The sequence below is a fragment of the Chlorocebus sabaeus genome, chromosome 20 (genome assembly GCF_047675955.1).
Source record: "Chlorocebus sabaeus isolate Y175 chromosome 20, mChlSab1.0.hap1, whole genome shotgun sequence".
Classification (NCBI taxonomy): Eukaryota; Metazoa; Chordata; class Mammalia; order Primates; family Cercopithecidae; genus Chlorocebus; species Chlorocebus sabaeus.
In genome coordinates, this window is record NC_132923.1 from 59649233 (window position 1) to 59670763 (window position 21531).

At 34.5% G+C, this 21531-nt stretch overlaps 1 protein-coding gene across 1 annotated transcript in view; it reads left to right on the forward strand.

Moving 5' to 3' along the window:
• Window positions 1-21531, forward strand: part of PIGK (phosphatidylinositol glycan anchor biosynthesis class K) — a 131456-nt gene that overhangs the window by 70173 nt on the left and 39752 nt on the right. The window contains exon 9 of the mRNA XM_007978242.3: window positions 510-682. Within this exon, the coding sequence (XP_007976433.3) occupies window positions 510-682 (173 nt within the window). The remainder of the gene's footprint in view (window positions 1-509; window positions 683-21531) is intronic.

The following is a 21531-nucleotide window of genomic DNA, read 5'->3' on the forward strand; positions in this document are numbered from 1 at the left end:
GGCTGTGCTTCAGTTTTCTGAAATCCAGAGCAACTCCACTTAAATGTTTTTTACATATTGGGCCTCCATGTACTACTTTGTTTGAATTTAAAGTTTGAATCAAAGGGCATGATTACAAAACGTTTGAAAACCACCCCAGTAGAGAATCCCACTGTGACGGATACAGACAAAGAAAAAGAGCCAATTCTGTTTTCATCATGTTGAGTGTGAGATCTTAGAGTTAAGGGTTCACAATACACTTTGAAGCATATAATTCAAGAAAGTGAGTATGCCTTTTCCCACAGTGGCCAGCTGCTTTTTTATTACTGTCCTAATGTCTGCATAGTTTTCTTAAAATTCCAAGCATTATGATAGGAATGAAACTTTAATCTTTAAGCTCTTTGGAATGCATAGCTTCTTTAGGTTGGGAGAGTTTTAAAAATACACTATAGTTTAGTGTATTATGTCATTGGATTTAATAAACATTGTATATGTGTGATGCTTGAATTTATTATTATATATTTTTTCAGTTTCAGGTGTGTCCCAAAAGTCTGTGTGTGTCTACTCCCGGACATCGCACTGATCTTTTTCAGAGGGATCCTAAAAATGTACTGATAACTGATTTCTTTGGAAGTGTACGGAAAGTGGAAATTACAACAGAGACTATTAATTTGCAACAGGGTTCGGAAATCATGGAAAGCAGGTATTCATTCACCTTAAACCATTATTTGAATAGAAGACTAGTCTCACAATTTGTACATTTTTTTGAAACATTGTATTAAGAGGCAAAAGTTGGTGTTTGTAAGTAAAATTACATATTTATGCTCACCCAGTCTTCACTTTATGTAGGCTGTATGCTTTTCAGATTTATAGACAAAAACTGTCAATATTAGTGGAAACTAAGATCATCATTAGGATTATGTTGGAACTCTAAAATAAAATCTTGCTAGTAGTTCAATTTGAGACTTGCCACAAAGGCCTAAAACTTTTCCCATAACTGGCTATCCGAGAGCCATAATTTTCTGTTAGGCCTCCTGGTAACGTTAGGGAAAGGAATGAGAAGTGTAAACCAGGTACTGCCTTGGGGAGTGAATTGTATGTGAGTGAGTACGGACATTTGTAAGAGAGAGGAAGTTGAGAGACCTTGGTTCACTTTGGGTATGTGAATTTTAGAAATACTTATAATTTGTTTTATTTTCTCTTTAATCATTTTTAAAGGTAAAATACCTTATTAGAAATAAATAATGAGTCAGCCAATAGCTAGTTTCTTGAAATATATAATGGCATATGTTGTTAACCATGAAACTTTGTTATTTGTGATTATCTGTTGCTATCTATTAGAAAGTCACACTACAGGGAACTTTTTGGATTGAAAAAGGGCAATATATACAATTATAACAATTTTGAAAATTTTGAAGATTTGTAATTGAGCTTATGAATGTTGTAGGAATAAATTCAAACACTGGCACAAGATGCTTTTCTTTGATTCTAGTTACAATAGTTTCTTTTTTATTGATATATAATATTTGTACATATTTTTGGGGTACATGTGATATTTTGATACATGTGTACAGTGTTTAATGATTAAATCAGGGTAACTGGGATATCCACCACCTCAGATATTTGTCTTTTCTTTGTGTTGGGTACATTAGTATTTTTTTCTAGATATTTTGAAATATGCAATAAATAGTTAACAATAATTTCCCTACTGTACTATCAAATACTGTAACTTGTATCTTCTATCTAACTGTATTTTTATGCTCCTTAACCACCTTCTCTTCATTCTCCTCCCAAACACTTTCCCTACCCAGCCTCTGGTCTACCCTCTACCTCCTTGACATCCACTCGTTTTGTTCCCACATGTGAATGAGAATATGTGATGTTTGTCTTTCTGTGCCTGGCATATTTCACTTAACAATAACTTTCAGCTCCATCCATGTTGTTACAAATAACAAAATTTCACTCTTTTTTATAGCTGAATAACATTTTTTTGTTTTATTTTATACATTTTCCTTTTCCATTCATCTGTTGATGGACACATCTTGATTCCGTATCTTGACTATTGTGAGTACTGCTGCAATAGACATGGGAGTGCAGATAACTCTTCAGTATACTGATCCTTTCTTCTGAATATGTAGCTAGATGTGGGATTGGTGGATCATACGGTAGTTTTATTTTTAATTTTTTGAGCAACCTCTACTGTTTTCTATAATGACTGTACTATTTTGCATTCCCACCAACAGTGTATGAGTGTTCCCTTTCTCCACATCCTTGCCAGCATTTGTTATTTTTTGGTCTTGTTTATAAGCTAAGTGAGGTGAGATGATATCTCGTAGTTTTGATTTGCATTTCTTTGATGATTAGTGATTTTGAGCATTTTTTCATATACCTGTTGTCTTCTTTTGTGAAATGTCTATTCAGATCATTTGCCAATTTTATAATTAGATGATGATGATGATTATTATTTTTTGCTATTGAGTTGCTTCAAATTCCTTATATATTCTGGTTATTAATTGCTTGTCAGATGAATTGCAAATATTTTCTGTCATTCTGTACGTTGTCTCTTCACTTTGAAGATTGTTTCCTTTGCTATGCAGAAGCTTTTTAGCATGATGTAATTTCATTTATCTATTTTTGCTTTTGTTGCCTATGACTTTTGAGGTTTTACCTAAAAAATTTCTGCCCAGAATAATGTCCTGGAATGTTTCCCCAGTGTTTCCTTTTAGTAGTTTCACAGTTTCAGGTCTTAGATTTAAGTCTTTAATCCATTTTGATTTGATTTTGGGATATGGTGAAAGATGGGTATCTAGTTTCATTCTTCTGCATATGGATATCCAGTTTTCCCAGCACGATTATTAAAGAGTGTCCTTTCCCAGTGTATATTCTTGGCACCTTTGTTGGAAATGAGTTGGCTGTAAGTGCTTGGATTTATTTCTGAGTTTTCTATTTGTCCCATTGGTCTGTGTGTCTGTTTTTAATCCCTGTACCTTGCTGTTTTGATTACTGTAGCTATGTAGTATAATTTGAAATCAAATAGTGTGATGCTTCCAGCTTTGTTCTTCTTGCTCAGGGTTGCTTTTGCTATTCTGGGTCTCTTGTGGTTCCATAGAAATTTTAGGGTTGATTTTTCTATTTATATGAAAAGTGCCATTGGAATTTTGATAGAGATTGCATATGTATAGATCAACAAATATACTTCTTTGGGTAGTATGGCCATTTTAACAACGTTATTTTATACAGTCCATGAGCATGGGATGTCTTTCCATTTTTTTTTGTCTTCTTCAATTTATTTCATCAGCTTTGTGTAGTTTTTCCTGTAGAGATGTTTCACTTTGGTAAAATTTATTCCTAGATTATTTTTTTCTTTGGTAGGTATTGTAAGTGAGATTGCTTTCTTGATGGCTTTTTCAGATTGATAACTGTTGGATAAAAATGTGACTGATTTCTGTATGTTGGTTTTATATCCTGAAACTTTACTGAATTTGTTTATCAGTTCTAAGAATTTTTTGGTGGACTCCTTAGGTTTTTTTAAGTGTAAGATCATGTTGTCTACACACAAAGATAATTTGACTTCTTCCTTTCCAATTTGGACACCCTTTATTTCTCTCTCTTGCCTAATTGCTCTGGCTCGGACTTCCAGTGCTATGTTGGATAGAAGTGATGAGAGTGCACATTCTTACCTTGTTCTAGATCTTAGTGGAAAGTCTTTCAGTTGTTCCCCATTAAGTATGATATTAGCTGTGGGTTTGTTATGTATGGCCTTTATCATGTTGATGTATGTTCCTTCTAATCCAGTTTGTTGAGAGTTTTTATCATGAAGGGATGCTGAATTTTGTTGAATGCTTTTTCAGCATCTATTGAAATTATCATATGGATTTTGTCCTTGATTCTGTTGATCGTGTATCTTGTTTATTGATTTGCATGTATTGAACCATTATTACATATCTGGGATGAATCCCACTTGATCATGATGGAATGGTCTTTATTTTTTAATGTGCTGTGGAATTCAGTTTGCTAGTATTTTGTGGAAGATTTCTGCATTTATGTTCATCAGAGATATTGGCCTTTAGATTTTTTATGTGTGTGTGTTGTGTTCTTGTCTGGTTTTGTTATCAGGGTAATGCTAGCCTCATAGATGAGTTTGGAAGTATTCCCTCCTTCAATTTTTTGAAATAGTTTGAGTAGACTTGATATTAGTTCTTTAAATGTTTGGCAGAATTCAGTAGTAAATCCATCAGGTCCTGAGCTTTTCTTTGATGGGAGATTCTTTACTACTGCTTTCATCTTGTTACTCATTATTGGTCTGATTAGATTTTCTATTTCTTTCTGGTTCAATGATGGTAGGTTGTATGTGTCCAGGATTTGATATGTTTCTTCTAGATTTTCCAATTTTTTTTTGTCATGTGCTTGTTCACAATATTGTCAAATGAGCTTTTGTATTTCTGTGGTATCAGTTGAAATGTTTTCTTTTTTATCTCTGATTTTATTTATTTGGGCTCTTAATCTTTTTTCTTAGTCTAACTACTGGTTTGTCAATTTTATCTTTTCAAAAAACCAACAGTTTGCGTTGTTGATCTTTTATATATTTTTTAGTCTCAATTTCTTTTTCTTTCTTTTCTTTTCTCTTTTCTTTTCTTTTCTTTTTCTTTTTTTTTTTTTTTTTTGAGATTGGATCTTGCTCTGTTGCTCAGCCTAGTCTGGAACTCCTGGGCTCAAGCGATCATTTTGCCTCAGCCTCCCACATAACTGGGACTGAAGATATGCACCACCACACCAGGCTAATTTGTTTTTATTTTTTGTAGAGATGGGGGTCTCCGTATGTTGCCTAGGCTGGTCTCGAACTCCTGGGCTCAAACGATCCTCCCACCTTGGCCTCCCAAAGTGCTGGGGTTACAAGTGTAAGCCACTGCACCCAGTCTGATCCTTATTTCTTTCTTCTACTAATTTTGGATTTGTTTTGCTCTTGATTTTTGAGTTCTTTAAGTTGCATAGTTAGGTTGTTTATTTGAAATCTTTCTCTTTTCTGTAGGCATTTATTACTATAAACTTTCCTTTTAATACTACTTTTGCTGTATCCCATATTCTGATATGTTGTGTTTGTATTTTCATTTGTTTCCAGAAATTTTTAAAGTTTCTTCTTAATTTCTCCATTGACCCATTTGTTATTCAGGAGAATGTTATTTCCATGTATTTGTATGCTTTTCCAAAGGTCCTCTTGTTACTGACTTTTAGGTTATTTTTTATAGTCAGAAAAAGATACTTGAAATGATTTCAGCTTTTTTGAATTTGTTGAGACTTGTTTTGTGACCTAACATATGGTCTATCCAGGATGTTTTATGTGCTGATGAGGAAAATGTATAATATGCAGCAGTTGACTGAAATGTTCTCTAAATGTCTATTAGGTCCATTTGGTTTAGAGTATAGACTCCAATACCTCTTTGTAGATTCTCTGCTTGGATGATCTGTCTGTTGTTGAAAGTGGGGTGTTGAAGTGCTATACTGTTATTGTATTACAGTTTGCCTCTTCCTTTAGATCTAATCATATTTGCTTTATATTTGGGTAATACTGCAATGGGTGTATACATATTTACTATTATTATATTCTCTTGCTAAATTGACTCCTTTATCATTATATGATAACCTTCTTTGTTTCTTTTTATGGTTTTTGACTTAAAGTCTGTTTTATCTGATATAAGCATTGCTACTCATGATCGTTTTTGGTTTTCATTTACATAAATATCTTTTTCCATTTGTTCATTTTTTTGTCTGTATCTTTATAGGCAAAGTGAGTTTCTTATAGGCAATATATAGGTGGGTCTTTGTTTTTTAATCCAGTTAGGTATGTCTTTTAATTATGATGTCTTTTAATAGAATTTAGTCGATTTGTATTCGATATTATTATTGATAGGTAAGGGCTTACTGTAGCCATTTTGTTATTTGTTTTCTAGTTATTTTATAACTCCTCTCTTCCTTTTTTTTCTGCTTTCCTTTGTGGTTAAATGATTTTCCCTGATAGTATGTTTTAATTCATTGCTTTTTGCTTTTAGTGTGTCTATTATAGGTTTTTGCTTTGTGGTTACCATTAGGTTCATTAAAAATCCTGTAGTTCTAATAAGTTATTTAAAACTGTTATGGCCGGGCGTGGTGGCTCATGCCTGTAATCCCAGCACTTTGGGAGGCCAAGGTGGGCGGATCACTAGGTCAGGAGATCAAGACCATTATGGCCAACATGGTAAAACCCGTCCTTACTAAAAATACAAAAAACTAGCCGGGCATGGCAGTGCACCCCTGGAGTCCCAGCTACTCAAGAGGGTGAGGCAGGTTAATTGCTTGAACCCGGGAGGCAGGGGCTGCAGTAAGCCAAGATCGCGCCACTGCACTCCAGCCTGGCGACAGAGTGAGACTCCATCTCAAAAAAAAAAACCAAAAATCCAAAAACTGATACTAACGTGACTTCAATCACCAAAAAAGAGATAAGGAACAAACAAACTGAAACCTGTAGATATTAACTCCCTTTCCCCTCACATTTTGAATTTTTCATGTCACAATGTGCATTTTTTTATACTGCCTATCTTGACAAATTGTTTTGTTATATGTTCTGGAAGAATGGAATTTTGGCTTTTAAATTATTTGTATGTATTAGCTCAGTAGCAAAAATTGTCATTGCTGAAGATTGTTGTTTTTAATCAAGGAGAAAATTACTTTAAATATCACAGCCAGATACCAAGCACTGTTGAATTAGAGCACCCTCTAGTGTTTATAAATAAATTTTATTTACAATGTTGCTATTTACCAGATGGCTTCATAATTACTGGTGTACTTTATTCAGTTAATTTATGAGAATCAGGCTCCCAGTGGTTTAGGAATTTTTACATAGATGCTACAGATATTATCTCATTGTATGTAGGTGCTATTTGCATACAAATATGAATGGCAATCCGAAGTTTATTTAGAGTTAAGTATATAATGAGAGATCAGATATCATAAAAAACTGTTTTATTAAGGAAATTATAGTCTGGAGTATATATGTATTTTTAAAAATCTTAGGTTAAATTATCAATACGTGTTATTAAAATTGACAATTAGAGCTGGGCGCGGTGGCTCACGCCTGTAATCCCAGCACTGTGGGAGGCCGAGACGGGCGAATCACAAGGTCAGGAGATCGAGACCATCCTGGCTAACACAGTGAAACCCCGTCTCTACTAAAAATACAAAAAATTAGCTGGGCGTGGTGGCGGGCACCTGTAGTCCTAGCTACTCGGGAGGCTGAGGCAGGAGAATGGCGTGAACCCGGAAGGCAGAGCTTGCAGTGAGTCGAGGTCACGCCACTGCACTCCAGCCTGGGCAACAGAGTGAAACTCCGTCTCAAAAAAATAAATAAATAAATAAATAAATAAATAAATAAATAAATAAATAAAATAAAATAAAATTGACAATCAGAAATACTTTCTACACATATTAGGGAAACAATGGAGTCTATTGGTTCAGTTATTCATATTTTATATTTTGCATAGTACACTAGACTAAAATCAGATATGATGGAGAACTTTAGTACATAAAACTGATTGGGAGTACCTATATGCAATAAGAATTGTTTTTATATGTCTTCTGAAACTTAGACATGTTAAGATAAAGTTATATGGTAACAACACCTTGTTTCTGCCTGTGTCTTACTAATTGTGTTGTAATTTATTTGCAAGAGCAGATGAGGTAAAATAAGGACTGATTGTAATAAGCTTTGCTTGGGTAACTTGATTTTAAACAGCTTCATCGTAGTATACATAGGCTGACTTTGGATAATTATGCAGACAGATAAACGGTCTTCCTATTCAAAGAGTTGGGTTTTTTAGAATCTGGTGGTAATTCTGTGTTAGCAAACCTTTTACTCAGGTTACCAGTTTTGTATCTTTTCTGTATTAGGAAGATATCCTCCAGGTTGTGACTGTAAAAATATTGCACATTTTAGTGTTACCAAATTTGTAAAAGTCTTAATTCTGTAGAATTACCTAAGGAAAAAGAGAACCTAGGACATTATGAACTCTAAACACTCACCTTTTATCTTAATGGGTTAGAAGAAACTTAGTCTGAATTTTTCTCCCCTCCCCTTCCCTTCCCTCCCTTCCCCTCCTGATATGGTTTGGTTCTGTGTCCCCACCCAAATCTCGAATTTTACTTCCATAATTCCCATGTGTTGTGGGAGGGACCCGGTGGGAGATAATTGAATCATGGGGGTGGTTTCCCCCATACTGTTCCCATGGTAGTGAATAAGTCTCATGAGATCTGATGGTTTTATAAGGGGCTTCTGCTTTCACTCCCCTCTCATTCTGTCTTACTGCCACCATGTAAGAAGCACCTTTTGCCTTCTGCCATGATTGTGAGGCCTCCCCAGCTATGTGGAACTGTGAGTCCATTAAACCTATTTTTCTTCCCAGTCTCGAGTATGTCTTTATTAGCAGTGTGAAAACAGACTAATACACCTCCCCTCCCTTCCTCCCTGTCTTTCCTTTCTTTCCCTCACCTTCTCTCACAGGATCTTTCTCTCTTGCCTATGCAGAGTCATAGCTCACTGTACCCTTGAACTTTCAGGCTTAGGTGATCATCCTACCTCAGCCTCACAAGTAGCTGGGACTACAAGCTCATGCTGCCATGCCTGGCTAATATTTCTTTTCCTTTTTTTTTTTTTTTTTTTAAGACAGAGTCTTGCTGTGTTGCCCAGGCTGGAGTGCAGTGGCACAATCTTGGCTCACTGCAACCTCTGCCTCCCGGGTTCTAGCAATTCTCCTGCCTTAGCTTCCTGAGTAGCTGGGACTACAGGTGCATGCTACCACGCCTGGCTAATTTTTTGTATTTTAGTAGAGTCGGGGTTTCACCTTGTTGCCCAGACTGGCCTCAAACTCCTGAGCTCAGGCAATCCACCTGCCTCTGCCTCCCAAAGTGCTGGGATTACAGGTGTGAGCCACCTCGCCAGGCCTCTTTTACATTTTTTTGTAGAGACAGGGTCTTGCTTTGTTACCCAGGCTGATCTAAAACTCCTGGCCTCAGGCAGTCCTCCTGCTTGGGTCTCCCAAAGCACTGGAATTACAGGCATGAGCTATGGTGCCAAGCCTCATTTTCTTAGTGATGTCTTTTGAAGGGTAGAAATTTTAATGTTGGTGAAATTCACTTATTTTTTCTTTATGCTTAGTACCTATTATGCAAGTAGCCTTTGCTTAACCAGGGTCATTAGGATTTTCTTGTTTTCTTCTAGAAGTTTTATAGTTTTAGCTTTTATGTGTAGGTCTGTGATCCATTTTGAATTAATTTTTGAGTATTGTGTGAGGTAGGGGTTAAGGTTCAGGTTTTTTCCATATGGACTTCCAAATATTCCAGTAACATTTGTTGAAAAAATTGCAGATGGTCCCCAACTTACTTACAGTGGTTTGACTTATCATTTTTGACTTCATAATGGATTTATCATGGTATTAAATTCATTTTCAATTTACAGTATTTTTTATTTACAATGAGTTTATTGGAACATAACTCCTCCATAAGTTGAGCAGCATGTGTATTTATTCCTCATTGAATTGTGTTGATCCCTTTGTCAAAAAATCATGTTTTTGGGGTCTATTTCTGGACTTTATTTTGTTGCATTGAAATATTTCTGTCTTTATACCAGTATTACATTCTTGATGATTGTAGTTTTATAGAAACTCCTGAAATTATGTAAGTCCTCCAGATTTATTTTTTCATTTTCAAGGTTGTTTTCAATGTTCTAGGTTCTTTGCATTTTCATATAAGTTTATGAATCAGCTTGTAGGTTTCTTAAAGTAAAAAAATGAAAAGAATAAAAGCCTACTGGGATTTTGATTGGGATTGAATTAACTTTATATTGGGCTGTATCACAGCTTAACAATATTGAGTCCCCACCACCCATGAGCATATCTCTACAGTTATTTAGATCGCATGTAATTTCTCCATATTGTTTTATTGTAGATACTTCCTACACGTTTTATTAAATTTATTCCTAAATATTTTGTATGTTATTTTTTAAAAATTACATTTGTTTGTTGCTCAAATGCAGAAATATTACAGTTGATTTTATATTGACTATTTTTCTGAGATTTTATTGATTTGGGGTCAACCCAATTCCAATCAAAACCCCAGCAGACTTTTTATTTTTTTATTTTTCTGTAGAGATTGACAAGCTGATTCCAAAATTTATATGGAAATGTAAAGGACCTACTATAGTATATATTATGTTATTGAACATATGGATTCTAGTCTATTTATAATATTTACTAGGAAATTAAATCAAAAGTTAAATTTCTGTATTCAATAGTAACATCTCTTTGAGATTCGAGTAAAATTGATTGTGAGGAATATGAAAGTGTGATCACATGATTTGCTTAAACTTTCTCATAGTAAATTGTTACGATTATAAAACTTTATGAACCAAAAATTCACCAAAATGGCTCAAGTAACGGTTGACAGGATTTCTCCCTTTCTACGTTACTATATTTTTCAAAGTGAGTAATTTGCTCATTAGTATAATTCCACATTATCTTAGCATTTTATTTTGTCATTTATTTTATATTGTTATTTACAGCTGTTTATCACTTCAGTTATTCAAAAGCTCATTAAAATGAAATTTCAGAAATTAGATGTGATTCGTTTGATTTATAAAGGCACCAAAACATAATTAAATTACTCATTTTGTCATTTTGCATACATATGAAGTTCTTATTGTTATAGTTTCAAAATAGATTGGTCATATCATGGGTAGTTTTTTGTTTTTGTTTTTTAGCAGTTTATTTCACTGTCCTATCTGTAATTAACAAAAACATCAATTGAGTTGCTTTATGACTTTTAACAAATCAGTATATATAAATAGTATAGCACAACATAGTACTGTATCCTTTTGTGTTAATACAACATCTCTAAATATAAATTGGCAAATATGTTTACTAGGAGTAGTAGTTTCCAACTAATGTTTATTAATATTTTTAAGTATGTCAAAGCAAAGTTAATTTTAATTTAAACACTAAATGCATGATAGCACCTAAAGTTTTTAATTGTCTAAAATCTACAAATCGTATGATATTTATAAAACAATTAGAGGCAAATCCATTTGGATTTTTAGAGGATAAAGTTCTGTATCGTATAGAAAAATAAATTATGTGATCTTTAAGGTTTCTTTTAGTTCTTTGATTTATGTCTTTTTGATTTATGTGACTCTTCCGATCTTTGCACTAATTGTAATATTATTGTTCCACTCCATAAATTAAATCTTACCATTCTAAATGAGTTAACAGACTTACTTATTGTCTGCTATCTGACATTATAGGGGATATTAGAATATAATAATAAAAGCAAAGTCATTGGAATCAATAAGCTCCTAAATTCAGATCCTTTGCCATTTATTAGCTGTGCAACCTTGGGCAAACTATAGGACCTCTTCTGTTCTCAGTTTTTGCATCTGTAAAATGAGAATAATAACTCTGCCTCATATAGTTAATAATTTTTATTTTGCTTAGAAAGCACTTAATTCTATGCCTCAAATATAGTGAAGCACTAAGTGTTAAGTATTATTGAGAGCACTTACCTCACACACTGATAAAAATTAATGATTGCTAGAATTCTATTTAAACTGCATTTTAGCCATTTAGCTTATTATCAATTCTGGTTTCAGTGATATAAACTAGTTATTTCATATTTGGAGGATTCTCATTTATAGAAATACTATACAGAATTGGGAAATTGTGTTGTACCAGAAGATGGCAGTAGTATCATGTATTTGTACATAGGGAACTGTCTTAATTTTTTTAAATGCTGGAGATCAAGGTAGCTTGTGCCTTCAAATAAATTATGATAGTTATTTCTTCAGGCAACTGGTAGAGAAAAATAATTTTGATATTGAATTGTCAGTTTGTAAAGGATGGTAAAAATTTCTTTCTATATGTAAGTTGTTTTGCTTTAAAAAAAACCTAACAGTATGGAATTTTATCTATGAAATAGGTAAATCTATCAGATACTTATGACATATTTTTAGATATTAATTTCCATGTTATTAAATACTTGACCAAGAAATTGAAGGGTCAAAAAGAGTTAAGGGGTGTTTGTGTGTGAGGATTATTTATTACTAATTAGTAATAAGGCAATCTTTATTTCTAGCTTATCATTGGGGAAAGTGGATACCATTTTAAAAACTGATTTACATAATAACACTTTAGGAATGTAGCTGTTAGGTAAAACAAGAGGGAAAAGACATTTACATTAATATATAAATCTGTAATCCCATTTCAGAAATGTCAATTTTTGTTGAAATAATGGTGTGCCTTGCTACCTGGGTTTCAAATATTCTACAAGTGAAGTATGGCCAAATTGCCCCCTCCTAGTGCTAGAAGAAACTTTTAAGGCAACATGATCTAGTAGAAAGAGCATGGAGCTGAATGCACTTGCATTCAAATTTTGCTTTTTTTGGGTACCAGATATGGTTTGAACTCTGTGTCCCCACTCAAATCTCATCTGGAATTGTAATCCCCATGTGTTGAGAGAAGGAGGGAGGTGATTGGGTCATGGGTGTGATTTCCCCCATGCTATTATTGTGATAGTGAGTGGGTTCTTATAAGATCTGATGGTTTTATAAGTGTCGGGCCTTTCCTCTGCTTGCACTTCTCTCTCCTGCCACCATATGAAGAAGGTCCTAGCTTCCCCTTTGCCTTCTGCCATGATTGTAAGTTTCCTAAGGCCTCCCCAGCCATGTGGAAGTGTGAGTCAATTAAAACTCTTTTCTTTATAAATTACCCAGCTTGGGTATTTCTTTACAGCAGTGTGAAAATGGACTAATACAATACCTTAATCTCTCTAAGACTCAGATACTTTATCTGTCATAGGGTGATCTACTCTCTACCTTATGAGTTATTTTGAAGATTGAGGGTAGTGTATATAAAATGAACATACTTTGTCAATGCCTTTTTAAAAGTGTGCCATCTAAAACTCATCACAGTCATATTGATGTCTTCCTCCAGTGCAAGAGATACAATGAGCAATACAATACCATCTTTATTTGGTGTATTATAGTTCTGTTTCTATAGCTTGATTTGTGCTTTTATCAGCCATGCCATCTATACCCCATTCTGACAGGAATTATTATTAGCCTGGCTTTCCCATACTTACCTGTGTAGCTGACTTAAAAAAACAGAAAACAACTGAATTTCAGGATTTATGCTTATTTATTTATGTTTTTATCTTACTAGTGTTAATTCAGTATTATAGCCTATTAGTCTTTGTTAATACTCATTCTGACATTGCAATATTAGTGTTGAACTATTTATGGGTTTTATTGTGGGGGGAAAATGGACCTGGTAAATGATATGGACCTCAGGTCTTTGCTCATGATATCCTTTATGTTGGATACCCATTTTGGGGCACAGCTGTTAACTTTATTAGAAAACTGATTTCTCAGGGCTTAATCGAAAAATCAAAATTTCATGATAAAAATTTTTTGAATAATGCCAAAGTGGACCTAAAAAGTCAAAGTAAGGTTATTTATGTGAGTTTTTATTAAATTGATATAGTAAATATTGTTTAAAGCATGTTTTTCTACAGATGTTATAGATAAATTATATCAAGTAATTGAACATTTTCATTTTGAAACTATTTTTCTCAAAAAATAAAGGAAAATCAGCGGACTTACCAACATTGACAAGCTGTATTATGTTCCATCTTTCTCTGCTTTAAATGCGTTCATTATATACATAGTTCTTGTTATACTCAGAGATATTCCAGACTTGTTGCTTTCTTTAATTTGATGAAATTGTGACCTATTATTCTGAAAGTACTTTCACTAAGGGAAGCGTGCAGCTTATATTGTATGGAATGCCTTTTTCAGTTCCTTAATTTTAACTTCAATATTAAAAGCCATTCTCTGTTCCTTATCTGATGGCATCAGCTTCTAATGTTAGTATATTCTAGTATGATTTCCCAAGAAGTAAAGAGCAGACAAAATAATGAAATACAAGAGTTCTTAGGATATGATCTCAAAATACCTGACTATGCTGGCTGAGAATTATATTGTACTACACTGCAGGTAGTAATGGACTTAGTTTGTTTGGCCTGAACTATATTGCCAGCCAGAGATTCAGAGATACTTGGGGTAAGCAGTTTAAACTGGGTTTTGTTAAAATTCATATATCTAATTTTTATAATGTTTATTTATATCAAAGATATGTATATTTAGAGCATGTACATTGAGAGATGGAGCAAGAAAATAGTGTTTTATATTTCTTTTAGGTGATTTTAAGATTGCATGTTTTATAGCAATCTTTGGTACTTTTCCTTTAAGGTACTGAAACAGGTGATAATGAACTATACGGTGCGACATAAAGTTGTAACTACTTTAATTGCTGTGCATAAGCAAGATATTTAAAACATATCTAACTTACGCTTTAAAAAAAAGTGATGTTCACAATGGTTTCTCTTTTGCATGTAAAAATACTGTGATACATATCTTCTAAATCATAGAATATGATTAAAATATATTTTGTATGGTTTTAGTGTCAAATGTAGGTTTTTTGTTTGTTTTTTGTTTTTTTGTTGTTTCTTTGAAAATTAGATATAGTAAAACCTTGAATATCCAAAAATTAGGTAACTTCTGGTAATAAAAGAATACATGATGTTCCCATGAGTTAACACTGACTATGAAAAAACCCACTTTTACCTTAGGTATTGTATTAGGTCGTTCTTGCACTGCTATAAAGAAATACCTGAGACTGGGTAATTGGCTTATTGTTCTGCAGTCTGTACAGGAAGCATAGGGGTATCTGCTTTTGGGGAGGCATCAGGAAGCTTCCAATTATGGTAGAAGGCAAATGGGGAACAGGCACATCATATGGTGAGAACAGGAGCGAGGACAGGAGCAAGTTTAAGTGAGCAGGGGCAGGGGGGTTGGAGAAGAGTGAGAGTAAGAGAGAGAGAGGGAGGAAGGAAGGGGAGGGTTTGGGAGAGAGTGCAAGAGAGAAAGCGAGAGAGTGAGTGTGAGCACACACTGGGGGAGGTGCCACACACTTTGAAATGACCAGATCTTGCGAGAACTCACTCACTGTGGTGAAGACAGCACCACGCCATGAGGGATCTGCCCCCATGACCCAAACACCTTCCATCAGGCCCTACCTCCAGCATTGGGGATTACAGCTCAACCTGATATTTGAGCAAGGACAAATTTCTAAACTATATCAGATATAAAAATACAGCTTGACTTCCGTAGCCTTGGCATTCATAGTTTCACATTTCATTTGAAGGAAACATTTCTCAATAAAAGAACACCCTGTAATATTAGAATGAGATATAACATTTCACTTTCTCAGAACAAGAAATTAATGTAAATGAGTTTAGAGAGATGATTTGAAGTTAATAATAAAGAATAATCAATTGAATTCACTTTTATAATGTTGCTGACTGGATTTTTCTGAAAATTCTGTTACAAAATACCTAGATGCTCTATAAATTATATTTTAAAAAATATCTTTTTAAATACTTAGCTGAGCTGCCAAGAAAGTAAGTGTGTAGAGACAAACAACATTTGATGAATAGTATTGCTGGCTTCTTCCAGATTGAAGCAGAGCTGGTGGCACCCCCTCATTCAGTGGTAAGGACTACATGGGTTCCACTTCCTACAGTGTTTCTAGATAGTAACAGCTGGTATTCTAAACATGCAGCTTCCCTGAACAGTTGGCAGCAAGCTCAGACTCTGTCTCCTTTTGCAAGGACGGTATAGATTTACTTTAAAAAGAGGGAATATCAATGGGAGCTCTTTCTTGCTTTAGGGCTCTCATGTGATTTAGGGTTGTAATTTCCTTCTTGGTCCAACCCATGGTGTTTCCAGCTGCACCTTCATCTAAAGACGCCTTTACAGGGGACCACGTGCCTTATTCTGTTGGCCTTTTTATCTAGGAGCAGAAAGTATTCGCAGGAGCCTATTGCTGAACAGTGGCTTGCAACAGACGAAGGTCCACTTTGCTCAACAGTAGGGAAATCTCTTGGGAAAAAACACATAGACACTAAAACCCAAGTGCTGAATGAATGTGGAAGGCAGGACTGCCTAAGTGATGTGTACTAATATAGAAACCTAGAGTTTTGATTAGAATAGCTTTGTGTGATGGTTAGGACAAAACACTGTGGATCCATTTGTTGACAGTTGAGCTTAAGATCTCTGCATAAAACCGTTAACTTCTCATTACCCTCAGAGAGTGGGCTGGAATAAAATCTAACAGCCTGAGAGGAAGAAAATGGGGACATTTCTCTTGCCTTGGCTAGAGATGTGGGGGTAAAAGAGGTTTACCTGGGAATATGTAATCAGTCATACTCTAACATGATTTAACATGGTTAACCTTCTTGGCCCAAGAAATTTAAAGTGGAGCAATTCAGTTGAAGTGATACCAGATTGATAGCAACCCAAAGCAAGACAGAAGCAAACTCAAATTCAATTTGGGAATCATTCTCAATTGAGGTTCCTCAGGATCCTCACAGATTAAGGTGTTCATGTACTTAAATGGCAGACAATTTGAGAAAGCAAGCTAATCCGGTAAGAGTATTAGTTTTCTATTGCTGTATAAGAAGCTACCACAAACTCAGCAGTGCAAGACAACACCCATGTATTATCTCACAGTATCTGTAGGCTGCAAGTGTGGGTACAGGTTAGCTAGATTCTTTGCCTGAAGTCTCACAGGCTGAAAAAGACCACCTGATACCGTGGTCTCATCTTAGGCTTGGCGTCCTCTTCCAAGCTCACTCATTGTTGACAAAATTCAGTTCCTTGCATATGCAGGGCTGAAATCCTAATTTTCTTATGAGTATTAACCAAACAGTATCTGTAGCTCCTATAAGTTGTCTTAGGTCCTTGCCTCATGGCCCCTCCAAAAGGCAGTTCACAGTATGGCCCTTTGTGTCTTCAAAGCCTGCAGTAGTCTCTCCTATTTTGAATCTGTCTAACTTTAGGAAGGACATGGTCTCTTTTAGTGGTTTGCCTGGTTAGGTCAAGCCCACTCAGGACAGACTCCTTCTGATTAACTAAATGTGAACTGATTTCAGACCTTAATTATATTTGCAAAATTCCCTCACTTTTGTCATATAACATAACCTTATCATAGGAGTGAAGTTTATCATATTCATAGTCCTGCTTGTGCTCCAGGAAAGTGGACAATACAGGGCATATGAGCACCAAGGGATCAGAATCTTGAGGGTCATCTTAGAATTTTGCTTAACACAATACAGAATAATCAGGAGAATTAGACCTGCAAGAACATTAGATATATGAATTATCAATTACAAAATACAAAATAACCATTTAAATTATTTTTTTTTAAATAAAAGAGGTTGGGCGTGGGGGCTCACTCCTGTAATCCCAGTGCTTTGGGAGGCCGAGGTGGACAAATCACTTGAGGTCAGTAGTTCCCAACCAGCCTGGCCAACATGGTGAAACCCCGTCTCTACCAAAAATACAAAAAGTAGCCGGGTGTGGTGGTATGCGCCTGTAATCCCAGCTGCTTGGGAGGCTGAGGCAGGAGGATTGCTGGAATCCAGGAGGCAGAGGTGGCAGTGAGCCAAGATCGTGCCATTGCACTCCAGCCTGGGTGACAAGAGTGAGACTCCGTGTCAAAAAAAAAAAAAAAAAAAAACAAAACAAATAAAAATGAAAATAAAAATAAAAGAAGGAAATGAAGGATTACACAAGGGTTACAACATGATAAAGAATGATGAGGCGTATTTAGAAAAGGCCAGATAGACTTGCCTATTTGTAAACCACAGTTATTCAAATTAAAAATGTAGTAAACAGATTAAATAGTAGACATATTATTGAGGTATTGACACATCAAAAATCATTCCAAAACTTAATGTCTTTAAATAACAACCACATATTTAGCTTTTGATTCTGAGGGTTGACAATTTAGGATGGGCTCAACCTGCATGGTTCTTCTAGTTTATATTGTGCTTTCTCAGAATTTGTCATCTTTGGGTTGAGTGAGTGACTTCTAATTTTTGGCTATACTGTCTCACATATCTGGGGCTTTTGATGTTGATTCAGCTCCTATGTGGTCCTTTATCCTCCAGGAGGTTATCCATGGGTCCCAAAAGTGTGCAAGACCTTTTGTGGCCAAGATTTTAAACTGGAGCCCTGTTATTCTTGCTGCATCCTATTGTGCAGAAGGAATCACAAATCCAAGTAAAATTCAAGGGCTGGAAAAACAGACTATATCTTTTCTTAGAAGGAGCTACAAAGTCGTATCTCAAAAAGGTATGAATAGATATAGGAAGGAGTAAAAGATTTTAATGATTTTTGTAAGATAACTCATACTTGAAAGGAGAAATAGTAAAATAAGAGATGTAAAGAAATAACTCAGTATGAAATATAGACAGAGATGAAAAGTGTTAAGACAGGCTGTGAGACATGAAGATAATATTGGAAACTGTTGGCTATGTCTAATTAGAGTTCCAGGGAGAAGAAAATATAGGATGAGCAAAAGGCAATGAGAGATAATGGCTTATACTTTTGCATTTTGAAGGTAGTTCAACAAATCCAAAGAACAATACACAGAGTTCATACTTTATGTGAACATTTTAGAATCCCCTAAGTACGTAAGAGATTTAAAAATCAGTCAAAGAGAAAAATGGTATCTACAATGGGTAACAACTAAGTTGACAGCAAACATCTTAATAGCAACAGCGGAAACCAAAATATACTAGAGAGTAAGACCAATAAACTGCTGAGAGAAAATTACTGTTGGCTTAGAATTTAAGTTAGCTTAACTACCATTAAAGACTGAACGAAAAATAAGGACATTTTCAAACATGCAAAAGCTGAGAGTATTTGACATCAATACACCTTAATACCTAAAGGGATGCGCTTTTTGAAAAAGGAAAATGAAACAGAAGAGAGGTCTGAGTGTAAATAGGAATGCTGTAATAAATTGGTGAAGTGTGAGTAAATATAAGCAAAAACTGAATATATTGTATAATTATGATGATAATGACAATGATAATAATTATTTGGGGGAGTAAGATAAACCAAAGTATTAATGTATTTAATAACAACATTATGTAGGAGAAGAGGAAGTGATTGGTTGAAGTATTCTGGAGTTTCAGATTTTTTTTTTCCTTTGGGTAAAAGGTTTAATTTTTGGGAAAAGGGTTGTAAATTTTAATAGCTTTAGACAGTGAGGAAAGTAGGCAGTTTACATTTTTAGAGTGACTAATAAATGAATAGAAATGGAGGAGATAAGATCAGAAATGTTGCAGGAGAAAAAATGAAATTAAAAAATCAAGAGAAGGCAGTAAAGGAGTGAAGAGAAATAGTGATAATTTTTTAATCACAATAAATTTAAGTAAGTGAATAGTAATAGTTTATAACAGAATACTGTATTAGAATAAAAAGAGGCATAACTACAGACAGAAAATATAATGATATTAAATAGTTGAAACTGAAAGGATTACTAGGCCACAGCTCACCAAAAGAAAGCTTAAATACTTATAGTGTGTAATATATACATAGTACATATACATATATGTGTATGCACATAGTACATAGAGTATACAGCATATAACATTATTAATCATAAGCAAGGTAACTAAGTAAAAGTTTATCTCATCAGGAAGAGAAAAGCATGTTAAACTCTTAATTACTTAGTAATATAACCACAAAATGTTTAAAGCAAAAATTTACATATTTAAAAAACACGTTGATAAGTTTATCATTGTAATGGAATATTTTAGTATTACAGTACCGAAACCAATAAAAGATGCATCCAAAAGTTTAAAAATTGAAAATGTAAGCAACATAATCAATAAATTTGAGCCAAGAAATTGAACAATTAGGGAATAAATATTCTCCTTAAGACCAACTGTAACATTTACAAATGTCAACCAATACTAGGCCAAAAGAGTAAGTCTTAATAACGTAAAGTGTTGGAATCTTAAGGAGCATTTTTTTTTGGATCACAGTGTAATAGTTACAATCAGTAGTAAAAAAGAATTGTTTAAAACACATATGTTTGGGAATTTAAGAACACTCTTTGAATAATTCTTAGAATAATACTTAAAAACCTATGAAAATTTAAAAAAATACTTGGGACTAAGTGATAATGAAAATATCAAAAGTAGTAGTGTACAATTTCTACTTCTGAATAGGATGAAATACTTTGCAGTAGGCTTATGGACTCATCAAGAACAATTAGGAAAGACAGATTAAATTGTATTTTTAAAAATATCAGTTGCAGAAGCAATGAGCACTGAGAATCTAAAATTCCAGATTTGGGGAAAATTCTCAGAGATGAACTGAGAATCTGTAGCCAATTTTTCTCTGTAATCATTTGCCAATTCTGGGAGTAGACCAAAGGTTGAGAATCTGGGCTTGGCAGCGGGCCATTGCTAGAGTATAGAGAAATTTCACCAGCAACATTTTTGGTGACTGTGTTAGGCTAGAGTGACAAAATTGTCATTCACTCAAAAAATAACTTTCCTTTTCAAGATATTTGTCTCAGTTATGTTACCAATTTTCCTTTCAAAATACTTGCCAAATTCTAAAACTAAAGGGAAGCTAAATTACTAAGCAAAAAACATCTGATAACCAGAGCTATGAATTTACTAGTCTTGTATTACTGAAGAGATAAACATCTTCAGGATGAGAGCCCCTTAAGAACATACCAGGTAAGAGCTGACAGCTGTGGAGATTGAAACTAGTGGTTTCTAGCCACTTTTTTCTCTTGGGTACACTTGCTTTTTCCCAGTGTAGCAAAAGCAGAAGTCAGCAGACTATGGCCCATGGGCCAAATCTTGTTATTGCCTATTTTTTAAAATAAAGTTTTATTGGAAAAGAGCCTTATTCATTGATTTACATATCATCATGGTTGCTTTCATACTATGATTGAGGTGATTAGTTGCATAGAAAAGTCACATACCTCTGCGCTACAGGTGAGAATTTGGGCTTGGCCTCTGTTAAAGGGTTACTAATGGGGACAGAGTGATGAGTATAGTTTTTGGCAGTTCAGTGAGGCTGGCATACCAAATCCTTAAGCTGTGCAGGACAATAGTCCAAAAATCTAAGTCAGAAACCTTTGAACAGTATAGTAGAAATCTCTATAGTCTTACTCTCTCTGTGTTGAAACAAAACCTGCCAGGCTCTCAACTGAAAACCTTGAAGGGCTTCACCATTAAAATAGGGCCACATTAAGGTGTAATGAATTAGTCTTATCAAAATTTCCAGGTGGTCTAAATTCAGCTCAGTCCCTGAATGAGTAAAAGTGATCAGAGTATCACTCTTAACTGCCCAGCAGAAGAACACACGGACCTTCTCAAGTGGAAAATAACACTGTATATAACCTTTCTTAAGTATGCAGTTTCCTATACCCATCAATTAAAAATTTCTAGTATACTGTAATCATATACCAAGAGAAAAACAAAAAAACAGAATATAGAAGCAAACTCAGAAGTGATCCAGAACTTGGACGTAGTAGACAAAAACTTTGAAATAACTATGTTTAAGATGTTCAAGAAAATAGGAAAAATATTCTTGGCAAATAG